At 44.5% G+C, this 13,931-nt stretch overlaps 1 protein-coding gene across 1 annotated transcript in view; it reads left to right on the forward strand.

The window, feature by feature from the left end:
- Positions 1-500: 500 nt before the first annotated feature.
- The window catches only part of LOC135516466 (vertebrate ancient opsin-like), a 105,252-nt gene continuing 91,821 nt past the window's right edge, over positions 501-13,931 (forward strand). The window contains exon 1 of the mRNA XM_064940801.1: positions 501-870. Coding sequence (XP_064796873.1) covers positions 501-870 — 370 coding nt within the window. The remainder of the gene's footprint in view (positions 871-13,931) is intronic.

The following is a 13,931-nucleotide window of genomic DNA, read 5'->3' on the forward strand; positions in this document are numbered from 1 at the left end:
TCGGCTGCATATGGGTGATGTAGCCAACTGTACCCTACTTTTTCTGTAGTGGAAGTGGCAGCAAAAATAAAAGGTGGAAGTGGCAGAGGTCAGGCAGCCGCAGTATAACTTATATTCGCTCGCTTTCATCTGCGTTGGCCTTTTAACACTCGCTGCATTTTCAGGTAATTTGGACCCCCTGCGAATACATTGTGTGCTCAGTTCCACGGCGCTCACGTCATCTGTGAAAGTAGTACAATAATACCAACACAGACCGAGAGGAGTCTAGTCCTGCGGTGTGTGTGGATTTTAACTACCACATGGTGGAGCACAGCCTTATCAAACTTTGTTCTGGTTTTAAACCATGAACTGGGAAACAAAGTTTTACATTTGAAAAACATATTATTCAAAACAAAATGTTTCTCTGCAATCAACCTTAATGGATTGTAACTCAGAATCCCACATTTTTCGTCTCTCCTAAAAATGCCAACCACACGCTTGTGCTGAGAAAACGGATTGCGATGATTGTGCCCAAGGTGAGCCTCGGCGGCTGCACAAGGACCAGTAGCGCGCTGTGTGCGGGTGCTGGAGACAGGAATCTGGAAGCGTCATACCGCACCACCCTAAGCCCGACCGGGAACCTGATAGTCGCTGTGTGTTTGGGCTTTATTGGTACATTCGGATTCCTCAACAACCTCCTGGTTCTCGTCCTCTTCTGCCGCTACAAGGTGCTGCGCTCGCCTATCAACCTGCTACTAATTAACATTTCCTTCAGCGATCTGCTTGTGTGTGTGGTGGGCACTCCGTTCAGTTTCGCGGCAAGTACGCAAGGAAGATGGCTCATAGGAAAAAGTGGATGTGTGTGGTACGGCTTTGCCAATTCACTATTTGGTAAGTCTACTACAGAGTTGCTTCATTATAAGCGTTTGGTTATGTTTCAAATGTGGTTGTGAAAGAGATATAGGCTATCCTCGATGTGGTGTGCGCTTTTGGAATCTGGCCAGCACAATGCGTAGAGGGGATATGCTTGGTATTCTTTTTTATATAGTTTAATTTGAATATCACAATTGCATATCGATAGTCATCAGTTCCAACCGTAGCATGCAGGCCTAGATGCATGATGGGTTCTTTCTATTGAAACTTCCATATATCATCAATGAATATCTTGTTTCGACATACCCTTCTGAAGTCTCTGACTCATTTGTGATATCAAATCAAATCAAATCACATTTTATTTGTCACATACACATGGTTAGCAGATGTTAATGCGAGTGTAGCGAAATGCTTGTGCTTCTAGTTCCGACAATGCAGTAATAACCAACAAGTAATCTAATTAACAATTCCTAAACTACTGTCTTATACACAGTGTAAGGGGATAAAGAATATGTACATAAGGATATATGAATGAGTGATGGTACAGAGCAGCATAGGCAAGATACAGTAGATGGTATCGAGTACAGTATATACATATGAGATGAGTATGTAAACAAAGTGGCATAGTTAAAGTGGCCAGTGATACATGTATTACATAAGGATGCAGTCGATGATATAGATGATATAGAGTACAGTATATACGTATGCATATGAGATAATGTGATAGATGTAATATATATAAATATAAATATATAAATATATATCTTGTCATACACATTAAATCAGGCTAGTTAAACATTATCTCTGCTTAATTAAACTGCATTATGGTGTTCACTGTCGGTAGGCTACATGAAAATAGCTCTGGCATCAAAAACTAATCTTATTTACAGTGTTAGACATTTTGTTTAGTCTTCATTAGTGTTTAAAGTGCACGGCCGACTGTGTTGTGTCAAATTGGTTATTTAGTCTGTTAAAATATAATAGTTTTCACACGATTCATATGCGGTCTTCAAAGGATAATGAAATGCGTGTGAGGGCACAACAGGTCGGCTATCATGTCCTTTCAACGACCAGATTGTTTTAACAACAGTGTGCTGTCTGTCACATTTTTTGTTGGGAGACTGTAGCAAGAGTGCAAGATTGTAAAGTCGAAGATAGACTCACCATAGGCTTCCTCGTCAAGAATGAAAGTATAGATACAATTGTATTGCACGGGAGATGCTTCAAGAGCTTTAGTCACAATCAACTGTGGTGGTGTGTGTGGATTTATAGCTGTCTATTTACTGATAAACCATGCAGTGATATGGTCCGATGCCTCTAGTGTAAAACCATGACATCTGACACGTTTATAAACAAAACGTCAATGTTTAAAACATTAGGCATTTAGGCACATTAGGTATTTTGATTTGCTAGCATTCTCATCTTAAACACAGGCGTTCAGAATACAGAATTAATCATGATAGTCAGCCTTTTCCAGTCAGTTCCAACCAGGAGGACATCTATATCTCCTGAGTGTTTCGATTTGAAACACAAGTGTTTACTTTCCTATCATCCTGTTTTGAGTGCATCTAATCATTAGAAATGCATGTGACCTTCCATGTTTTTGATTCAGTTCAGTGTTAGGAATGTCTGTCACCTTACCTACATTTCAGCACAACTGAACATGACATGTAATACATATTTTTAATTGAGTGGTGTTATTACTCCACCTTGTTAAATGTATTTATGTTAACTCAGAGTGAAAAAGATGTAGGAGGGGCCTCGTAATTTTTCCCAGTATGCTTTGTTGCAGGGAGATTTTTAGAATAGTTTGTTTTAATATCTATTTCATTTCCTCATGCACATTGATTAATTAATTAATCTATACAAAGATAAATAACTGACATTTTTCTAAACTAATCCAATCTGTTAGCTAGTCTTGTTTATTAATTCCATCACCATAGTAGTCATTCAGGGTACAGGTTGAGTGTGATAAAATATTTGAATTCTTGAATATCCTCCCTCACTTCACAAACCAGCATATTGTGACATGCAGGTCTGATGTGGCCCGTGAGCCAGGATTTTCAGACCGCAATGTTGAGGATAACTAGGCCTAAACTAAAGGCATTATGTAATGTATAAGATGTTGCCATAAAGGGTTTACTTTTAATTGAAACAAATTCACCAAGGCAGTCACTTGGTGAAAGCTTCAGGAGTATAATTTATGTAATGCAACAACCAGGTCTCTGTCACTAACAAACACAGTCATTGGTGGGTATCTCTCTCATTCACTCAAAAGGCACGCTGGGAAATATGAAAATACGTATTTTACACCCCATAGTGTAAAAACAACACTCCCGGTGTTTAGTGTTTTAAACCGAAGCACATTGTGAGAATAAACATGTTAATGTGTTTAAAACGTGTTACAGCGAATAAACAAGTTTTGGTGTTTGCGATCTAAAAACACTATGACATGGTTTCATTGAAATTCTAAATCCCTTGACGCATTTAAAAAGTGTTCCAGAAAAATGTTTAGTTATGTGTTCAGATCATAAACACTAGGCTTTACACTGTACCAGAGATTCAGGATACCAATGGCTTAATTTCCTGTGATTTCAAGCTAACTGAAATAATCACTTCAACAGTGACTCCGAGTAATTTTATCAGCCCTACTCTGTGATGCTGCTTCAGTCCCTCACAGATGTCTGGAGTTTGGAATTGTGCCATATTGGCTTCTCATGAGTTAAGTTGTCTGAGTGTTAGATCATGAAGGTTATGTAAATACTCCACTGGGGCTTATTCAGAGATATCGGTCTGCCTCTTTGTGTGGTTTTTACTGTTGTTTTTGGAGTTGGGCACCCTCCTAATCTCTCCTAATTGCCCGAAGCCCAGCTCATTTGATGCCTTGCACATTAAACTGTCCAAAGTGCATTAGTCCATCCAACCAGGCCTCAATAGGCTGTAAAGGAAGAATCAGCAATGTTCCTGTGATCTTTTTCCCGATATAAACACAAGTTCATTGAAACTGGCCATATGTGGGCTGCTCAGGTTGTTCTAGGCCAGAACCAGTGCATATCCTCTTTTTATAACATCTCAGGCTCTCTGCTATCTTTATACAACAGCATTTAGCAGCTATTGCTCTTTTGAATAGTCTCCATAAGCCTGTTTAAAACACCACTGGCAAATGTGTCCAGACCTGCATTAATACCCATTGGCACCATTTTAAAATAAAATGTCATGTTTCAACCCAGTATTGTACATCCAAACCAGTTTTAACTGCCCCAATCACACCCAATACTAGTCCCTCTCCTTTGACCACACATTATAAAAGCTAGAATGTCAGCCCGTAAGACATGTTGTCACGAAGATATATATGTGTTTTCCATCTGCCCCTTAAGCGATGCAGGCAGTGCAGAGACATTCAGTGGGCTAAAATCTAAAAATGGCACATTCAACTTTGTATCATGAATCCATTTTTTTTTTATTGAATTTTGCTAAACAATGCATGTTCCATTAAAAAGCTTTTCCACACTGGTTTGGCAGTGGCGGTGAGCCATGGCGAACAACAGAATTACAACCATCATTTAGGCTAGGTTTAGTGATACTCCTGCATGGTTTAATTCATTCATTTTTTGGGAAATTAAGTTGAAATTTACAGAATTTTTTTATTTTCTTCTCTTCAACGGCTTACTTCTAAAACAAAAAAGGGTGCTTTTCGGTAGAGCTATGGGCAGTATCATAAAATATTTACAACTTAATTTCATACAGAAACATTGTTAGTGCATCCCTTCAGGTTAGATAAGTGGTATCCTTGTGACATTGTTAAAACTTTTTATATTCACAGAACTATCTTGACTTTTTCTCTTCTTAAATAGTTTTTTGTCTCCAACTTGAAAGGAAGCTCACATAGCATCACACCTGCTCCCGGAGTTTTGGCTGGGACATTTCATTGTGATCATTTCAAGTCTCTTAGTCTTGATTTATTGCTTACTAAGTTACCCACTATATGAGACTTTCAGTGGTTCCGCATTACTTATCCGAAGTGATAACAGTATGTTCCACAAGGAGCCAATTTACTAACCGTTTGACAAGTTTTGGCATCTGAATCTGAGGCATGGTGTGTGGTCGCTAGGCACTGTTGCTTCCAGACATCAACAAGGCTCGAATTTCCATTGGCTGTGGCTGAGGAATTACTCAGAGTCACTCTTGAAGTGATTATTTCTCAGTTTCAGTGTTATGCACTCAGGCTTGTAGGATTTGTCTTATGCAGGCTTGTCAGAAAAATACTCAGTGGAAGAACAATCATAAATATATCATAAAACATGCTTCTAAGAAATAATCACTTAGAGGGGAACAAAGCAGAAAGTATACACATTTATAGTATACACACAATTTAAATGTGTTTGGTATCAAATATTTACGATAGTGTAAAGCAAGAGGCTGCAGTAGTCAGCACCCACACATATACTGTTAAGCATCTTTCCATATACACAAGCGTTCGCTAATCTGAGCTCTGCTGCAACATCAAATCAAAATAAAATAAAATGTTATTGGTCACATACACATATTTAGCAGATGTTATTGCGGGTGTAGCGAAGCTTTCGTGTTTCTAGCTCCAACAGTGCAGTAATATCTAACAATTTCACAACAATACACACAATACACACACATCTAAGTAAAGAAATGGAATTAAGTACATATAAATATTTGAACGAGCAATGTCAGAGAGGCATATAGTAAGATACAGTAGAATATAATCAAATCCAATTTTATTTGTCACATGTGCCAAATACAACAGGTTTAAACCTTACAGTGATATGCTTACTTACAAGCCCTTAACTAACAATGCAGTTTTAAGAAAAAAAGTGTTTAAATTAAGATAAAAATAGAAGTAACAAATAATTAAAGAGCAGCAGTAAAATAGCAATAGCGAGGCTATATACAGAGGGTACCGGTACAGATTTAATGTGCGGGGGCACAGGTTAGTCGAGGTAACATCTACGTGTAGTTGGAGTTAAAGTGACTATGCATAGATAATAAACAAAGAGTAGCAGCAGCACAAAAGAGGGGGGAGACAATGCAAATAGTCTGGGTAGCCATTTGATTAGCTGTTCAGGAGTTTTATGGCTTGGGGATAGAAGCTGTTAAGAAGTCTATTGGACCTAGACTTGGTGCTCCGGTACCGCTTGCCATGCGGTAGCAGAGAGGGCAGTCTATGACTAGGGTGGCTGGAGTCTTTGACAATTTTTAGGGCCTTCCTCTGACACCACCTGGTGTAGAGGTCCTGGATGTCAGGTAGCTTAGCCCCAGTGATGTACTGGGCCGTACGCACTACCCTCTGTAGTGCCTTGCGGTCAGAGGCCGAGCAATTGCCGTACCAGGCAGTGATGTAACCAGTCAGGATGCTTTCGATGGTGCAGCTGTAGAACCTTTTGAGGATCTGAGGAACCATGCCAAATCTTTTCAGTCTCCTGAGGGGGAATAGACTTTGTCGTGCCCTCTTCATGACTGTCTTGGTGTGTTTGGACCATGATAGTTTGTTGTTGATGTTGACACCAAGGAACTTGAAGCTCTCAACCTGCTTCACTACAGCCCAGTCGATGAGAATGGGGCTGGCTCGGTCCTCCTTTTCCTTTAGTCCACAATTTTCTCCTTTGTCTTTATTGCGTTGAGGGAGAAGTTGTTGTCCTGGCTCCAGGTCTCTGACCTCCTCCCTATAGGCTGTCTCATCGTTGCCGGTGAACAGTCCTACCACTGTTGTGTCATCAGCAAAATTAATGATTGTGTTGGAGTCGTGCCTGGCCATGCAATCATGAGTGAACAGGAAGTACAGGAGGGGACTGAGCATGCACCCCTGAGGGGCCCCCGTGTTGAGGGTCAGTGTGGCGGATGTGTTGTTACCTACCCTTGCCACCTTGGGGCGGCCCGTCAGGAAGTCCAGGATCCAGTTGCAGAGGGAGGTGTTTAGTCCCAGGGTCCTTAGCTTGGTGATGAGTTTTGAGGGCACTATGGTGTTGAACCTGAAGCTGTAGTCAATGAATATCATTCTCACATAAGTGTTCCTTTTGCCCAGGTGTGAAAGGGCAGTGTGGAGTGCAATAGAGATTGCATCATCTGTGGATGTGTTTGGGCGGTATACCATTTGGAGTGGGTCTAGAGTTTCTTGAATAATGGTGTTGATGTGAGCCATGACCAGCCTTTCAAAGCACTTCATGGCTACAGACGTGAGTACTACGGTCAGTAGTCATTTAGGCAGGTGACTTTAGTGTTCTTGGGTACATGCTTGAAAAATGTTGGTGGTATAGACTCAATCAGGGACAGGTTGAAAATGTCAGTGAAGACACTTGCCAGTTGGTCAGAGCATGCTGGGAGTACACATCCTGGTAATCCATCTGGCCCTACGGCCTTGTGAATGTTGACCTGTTTAAAGGTCTTACTCACATCGGCAACAGAGAGCGTGATCACACAGTCGTCTGGAACAGCTGACGCTCTCATGCATGTTTCAGTGTTACTTGCCTCGAAGCGAGCATAGAAGTAATTTAGCTCACCTAGTTGGCCCGTGTCACTGGGCAGCTCGTGGCTGTGCTTCCCTTTGTAGTCTGTAATAGTTTGCAAGCCTTGCCACATCTGACGAGCTTCGGAGCCAGTGTAGTACGATTCAATCTTAGTCCTTTATTGACACTTTGCCTGTTTGATGGTTCGTTGGAGGGCATAGCGGTATTTTTTATAAACTTCCGGGTTAGAGTCTCGCTCCTTGAAGGCGTCAGCTCTAGCCTTTACCTCAGTGCAGATGTTGCCTGTAATCCATGGCTTCTGGTTGGGATATGTACGTACAGTCACTGTGGGGACGACATAATCAATGCACTTATTGATGAAGCCAGTGACTGATGTGGTGTACTCCTCAATGCCGTCGGAAGAATCCCAGAACATTTTCCAGTCTGTTGTCAGCAAAATAGTCCTGTAGTTTAGCATCTTCTTCCTCAGACCAGTTTTTTATTGACCGAGTCACTGGTGCTTCCTGCTTTAGTTTTTGCTTGTAAGCAGGAATCATGATGGCTAGCTTTGTACGCATCTCCGTGTGTGGAGTAAAGGGGGTCTAGAGTTGTTTTCCCTCTGGTTGCACATTTAACATGCTGGTGGAAATTAGGTAAACTTAAGTTTCCCTGCATTAATGTCCCCGGCCACTAGGGGCTCTGCTTCTGGATGAGCGTTTTTCTTTTTACAGCTAATTGAGTGCGATCTTAGTGCCATCATTGGTTTGTGGTGGTAAATAGACATCTGCGAAGAATATAGATGAAAACTCTCCTGGTAAATAGTGTGGTCTACAGGTTATCATGAGATACTCTTCCACAGACGAGCAAAACCTCGAGACGTCCTTTGATTTCATGCACCAGCTGTTGTTTACAAATATACATAGAGGCTGCTGTTCTATCTTGCCGAAAATGCGTAAAACCCAACAGACGAAGATATTACAGTTTTTAAAGTACCGTTGGTAGGATATACTTGCTCATAGTTTGTCTCTTTCATTATCCAATGATTGTACGTTGGCCAATAGGGACCGATGGTAAAGGCAGATTACCCACTCGCCGCCGGATCATTACAAGGCACCCAGACCTACGTCCCCGATATCTCCGTCTCTTTTTCCTGCGAATGACAGGGATGAGGGCCTTCTCTGGTGTCTGGTGTAAATCCTTTGTGTCCGACTCGTTGAAGAAAAAATCTTCTTCCAGTACTGGGTGAATAATCACTGTCCTGATATCTAGAAGCTCTTTTCGGTCATAAGAGACGGTGGCAGAAACATTATGAACAAAATAAGTTACAAATAACGTGAAAAAACACACAATAGCACAATTGGTTAGGGGACCGTAAAACGACAGCCTTCTCCTCCAAATACAGTATATACATATAAGATGAGTAATGCAAAATATGTAAACATTATTAAAGTGACTAGTGTTCCATTATTAAAGTGGCCAGTGATTTCAAGTCTATGTATATAAGGCAGCAGCATCTAATGTGCTAGTGATATCCATTTAAGAGTCTGATGGCCTTGAGATAGAAGCTGTTTTTCAGTCTCTCGGTGCCAGCTTTGATGTACCTGTACTGACCTCGCCTTCTGGATGATAGCGGGGTGAACAGGAAGTGGCTCGGGTGGATGATTTCCTTGATTATATTTTTGGCCTTCCTGTGACATAGGCGTAGGTGTCCTGGAGGGCAGGTAGTTTTTCCCCGGTGATGCGTTGGGTAGACCGCACCACCCTCTAGAGAACCCTGCGGTTGTGGGCTGTGTAGTTGCCATACCAGGCGGTACAGCCCGTGACACAGCCCGTGATACAGCCCGACAAGATGCTCTAAATTGTGTATCTGTAAAAGTTTGTGAGTGATTTAGTTACCAAGCCAAATTTCTTCAGCCTCCTGAGGTTGAGGAGGCACTGTTGCGCCTTCTTCACCACGCTGTGTGGGTGCACCATTTCAGTTTGTCAGTAACGTGTACACCGAGGAACCTGAAGCTTTCCACCTTCTCCACTGCGGTCCCATCAATGTGGATAGGGGGGTGCTCCCTCTGCTATTTCCTGATGACCACGATCAGCTCCTTTGTTTTGTTGACATTTGAGTGAAAGGTTATTTTCCTGACACCACTCTCCCAGGGCCCTCACGTCCTCCCTGTAGGCTGTCTCGTTGTTAGTAATCAGGCCTACTACTGTTGTGTCAAACTTGATGATTGAGTTGGAGGCATGCATGGCCACGCAATCAAGGGTGAACTGGGAGTACAGGAGGGGGCTGAGCACACACCCTTGTGGGGCCCAAGTGTTGAAGATCAGGGAAGTGGAGGTGTTGTTTCCTACCTTCACCACCACTCAGGGGCGGCCCATCAGGAAGTCTAGTACCCAGTTGCACAGTTTGGGGTTCAGACCCAGGACCTCGAACTTAACCTGTTGATGCTCTGGGGGCGCTATTTCATTTTTGGATGAAAAACGTTCCCGTTTTAAACAAGATATTTTGTCACAAAAAGATGCTCGACTATGCATATAATTGATAGCTTTCGAAAGAAAACACTCTGACGTGTCCAGAACTACCAAGATATTTTCTGTGCGTGCCCTAGAACGTGAGCTTCAGGCAAAACCAAGATGAGACGGCATCCAGGAAATGAGCAGGATTTTTGAGGCTCTGTTTTCCATTGTCTCCTTATATGGCTGTGAATGCGAGAGGAATGAGCCTGCCCTTTCTGTCGTTTCCCCAAGGTGTCTGCAGCATTGTGACGTATTTGTAGGCAGATCATTGGAAGATTGACCATAAGAGACCACATTTACCAGGTGTCCGCCCGGTGTCCTGCGCCGAAATTGGTGCGCAAAAGTCACCTGCCAGTATTTTTCCATGGGATACAGAGAGGAAAGCAAGCTTCCACGAACTGCATATCAATGAAGAGATATGTGAAAAAACACCTTGAGGATTGATTCCAAACAACGTTTGCCATGTTTCGGTCGATATTATGTAATTAATCCGGAAAAAGTTTTACGTTGTAGGTGACTGAATTTTCGGTTCGTTTCGGTAGCCAGACGCAATGTAGAAAACGGAACGATTTCTCCTACACACAGACGCTTTCAGGAAAAACTGCGCATTTGGTATGTAACTGAGAGTCTCCTCATTGAAAACATCAGAAGCTCTTCAAAGGTAAATGATTTTATTTATTTGGTTATCTGGTTTTTGTGAAAATGTTGCGCGCTAAATGCTACTCAAAATGCTATGCTAGCTTTGCATACTCTTACACAAATTAGTCAATTTCTATGGTTCAAAAGCATATTTTGAAAATCTGAGATGACAGTGTTGTTAAGAAAAGGCTAAGCTTGAGAGCAGACGCATTATTTTCATTTTATTTGCGTTAACGTTGCGTTATGCTAATGAGCCTGAGGCTTTAGTCACGATCCCGGATCCGGCATGGGGAGTTTCAAGAAGTTAATGATGAGTTTGGAGGGTACTATGGTTTTGAATGCTGAGCTATAATCAATGAACAGCATTCTTACCTAGGTATTCCTCTTGTCCAGATGGGATAGATCAGTGTGCAGTGCGATGGCGATTGCATGGATCTGTGGATCTATCGTCTGTGGATCTATTGGGGCGGTAAGCAAATTGAAGTGGGTCTAGGGTGTCAGGTCAGGTAGTGAGTGCTCCAGAAGTTTGTGCTATGAGGCGATAGTCATTTAGTTCAGGTACCTTAGCTTTCTTGGGTACAGGAACAATGGTGGCCATCTTGAAGCATGTGGGGACAGCAGACTGGGATAGGGAGAGATGGAATATGTCCATGAACACTCCAGCCAGCTGGTCTACGCATGCTCTGAGGACGCTGCTAAGGATGCCATCTCGGCCGGCAGCCTTGCGAGGGTTAATACGCTTAAATGTCTTACTCACATCTGCCACGAAGAAGGAGATCCCTCAGTGGTCGGTAGCACCGTGTTATACTCGAAGCAGGTGAAGAAGATGTTTAGCTTGTCCTGAAGCAAGAAGTCAGTGTCCGCAACGTGGCTGGTTTTCCCTTTGTAGTCCGTGATTGTCTGTAGACCCTGTCACATACGCGTAGTGTCTGAGCCGTTGAATTTTACATTTACATTTAAGTCATTTAGCAGACTTATCCAGAGCGACTTACAAATTGGTGAATTCACCTTCTGACATCCAGTGGAACAGCCACTTTACAATAGTGCATCTAAATCATTTAAGGGGGGGGGTGTGAGAAGGATTACTTATCCTATCCTAGGTATTCCTTGAAGAGGTGGGGTTTCAGGTGTCTCCGGAAGGTGGTGATTGACTCCGCTGTCCTGGCGTCGTGAGGGAGTTTGTTCCACCATTGGGGGGCCAGAGCAGCGAACAGTTTTGACTGGGCTGAGCGGGAACTGTACTTCCTCAGTGGTAGGGAGGCGAGCAGGCCAGAGGTGGATGAACGCGGTGTAGGGCCTGATCAGAGCCTGGAGGTACTGCGGTGCCGTTCCCCTCACAGCTCCGTAGGCAAGCACCATGGTCTTGTAGCGGATGCGAGCTTCAACTGGAAGCCAGTGGAGAGAGCGGAGGAGCGGGGTGACGTGAGAGAACTTGGGAAGGTTGAACACCAGACGGGCTGCGGCGTTCTGGATGAGTTGTAGGGGTTTAATGGCACAGGCAGGGAGCCCAGCCAACAGCGAGTTGCAGTAATCCAGATGGGAGATGACAAGTGCCTGGATTAGGACCTGCGCCGCTTCCTGTGTGAGGCAGGGTCGTACTCTGCGGATGTTGTAGAGCATGAACCTACAGGAACGGGCCACCGCCATGATGTTGGTTGAGAACGACAGGGTGTTGTCCAGGATCACGCCAAGGTTCTTAGCGCTCTGGGAGGAGGACACAATGGAGTTGTCAACCGTGATGGCGAGATCATGGAACGGGCAGTCCTTCCCCGGGAGGAAGAGCAGCTCCGTCTTGCCGAGGTTCAGCTTGAGGTGGTGATCCGTCATCCACACTGATATGTCTGCCAGACATGCAGAGATGCGATTCGCCACCTGGTCATCAGAAGGGGAAAGGAGAAGATTAATTGTGTGTCGTCTGCATAGCAATGATAGGAGAGACCATGTGAGGTTATGACAGAGCCAAGTGACTTGGTGTATAGCGAGAATAGGAGAGGGCCTAGAACAGAGCCCTGGGGGACACCAGTGGTGAGAGCGCGTGGCGAGGAGACAGATTCTCGCCACGCCACCTGGTAGGAGCGACCTGTCAGGTAGGACGCAATCCAAGCGTGGGCCGCACCGGAGATGCCCAACTCGGAGAGGGTGGAGAGGAGGATCTGATGGTTCACAGTATCGACGGCAGCCGATAGGTCTAGAAGGATGAGAGCAGAGGAGAGAGAGTTAGCTTTAGCAGTGCGGAGCGCCTCCGTGATACAGAGAAGAGCAGTCTCAGTTGAATGACTAGTCTTGAAACCTGACTGATTTGGATCAAGAAGGTCATTCTGAGAGAGATAGCGGGAGAGCTGGCCAAGGACGGCACGTTCAAGAGTTTTGGAGAGAAAAGAAAGAAGGGATACTGGTCTGTAGTTGTTGACATCGGAGGGATCGAGTGTAGGTTTTTTCAGAAGGGGTGCAACTCTCGCTCTCTTGAAGACGGAAGGGACGTAGCCAGCGGTCAGGGATGAGTTGATGAGCGAGGTGAGGTAAGGGAGAAGGTCTCCGGAAATGGTCTGGAGAAGAGAGGAGGGGATAGGGTCAAGCGGGCAGGTTGTTGGGCGGCCGGCCGTCACAAGAAGCAAGATTTCATCTGGAGAGAGAGGGGAGAAAGAGGTCAGAGCACAGGGTAGGGCAGTGTGAGCAGAACCAGCGGTGTCGTTTGACTTAGCAAACGAGGATCGGATGTCGTCGACCTTCTTTTCAAAATGGTTGACGAAGTCATCTGCAGAGAGGGAGGAGGGGGGAGGGGAGGAGGATTCAGGAGGGAGGAGAAGGTGGCAAAGAGCTTCCTAGGGTTAGAGGCAGATGCTTGGAATTTAGAGTGGTAGAAAGTGGCTTTAGCAGCAGAGACAGAGGAGGAAAATGTAGAGAGGAGGGAGTGAAAGGATGCCAGGTCCGCAGGGAGGCGAGTTTTCCTCCATTTCCGCTCGGCTGCCCGGAGCTCTGTTCTGTGAGCTCGCAATGAGTCGTCGAGCCACGGAGCGGGAGGGGGGAGGACCGAGCCGGCCTGGAGGATAGGGGACATAGAGAGTCAAAGGATGCAGAAAGGGAAGAGAGGAGGGTTGAGGAGGCAGAATCAGGAGATAGGTTGGAGAAGGTATGAGCAGAGGGAAGAGATGATAGGATGGAAGAGGAGAGAGTAGCGGGGAGAGAGAGCGAAGGTTGGGACGGCGCGATACCATCCGAGTAGGGGCAGTGTGGGAAGTGTTGGATGAGAGCGAGAGGGAAAAGGATACAAGGTAGTGGTCGGAGACTTGGAGGGGAGTTGCAATGAGGTTAGTGGAAGAACAGCATCTAGTAAAGATGAGGTCGAGCGTATTGCCTGCCTTGTGAGTAGGGGGGAAGGTGAGAGGGTGAGGTCAAAAGAGGAGAGGAGTGGAAAGAAGGAGGCAGAGAGGAATGAGTCAAAGGTAGACGTGG

Source organism: Oncorhynchus masou, chromosome 3, assembly GCF_036934945.1.
Source record: "Oncorhynchus masou masou isolate Uvic2021 chromosome 3, UVic_Omas_1.1, whole genome shotgun sequence".
Classification (NCBI taxonomy): Eukaryota; Metazoa; Chordata; class Actinopteri; order Salmoniformes; family Salmonidae; genus Oncorhynchus; species Oncorhynchus masou.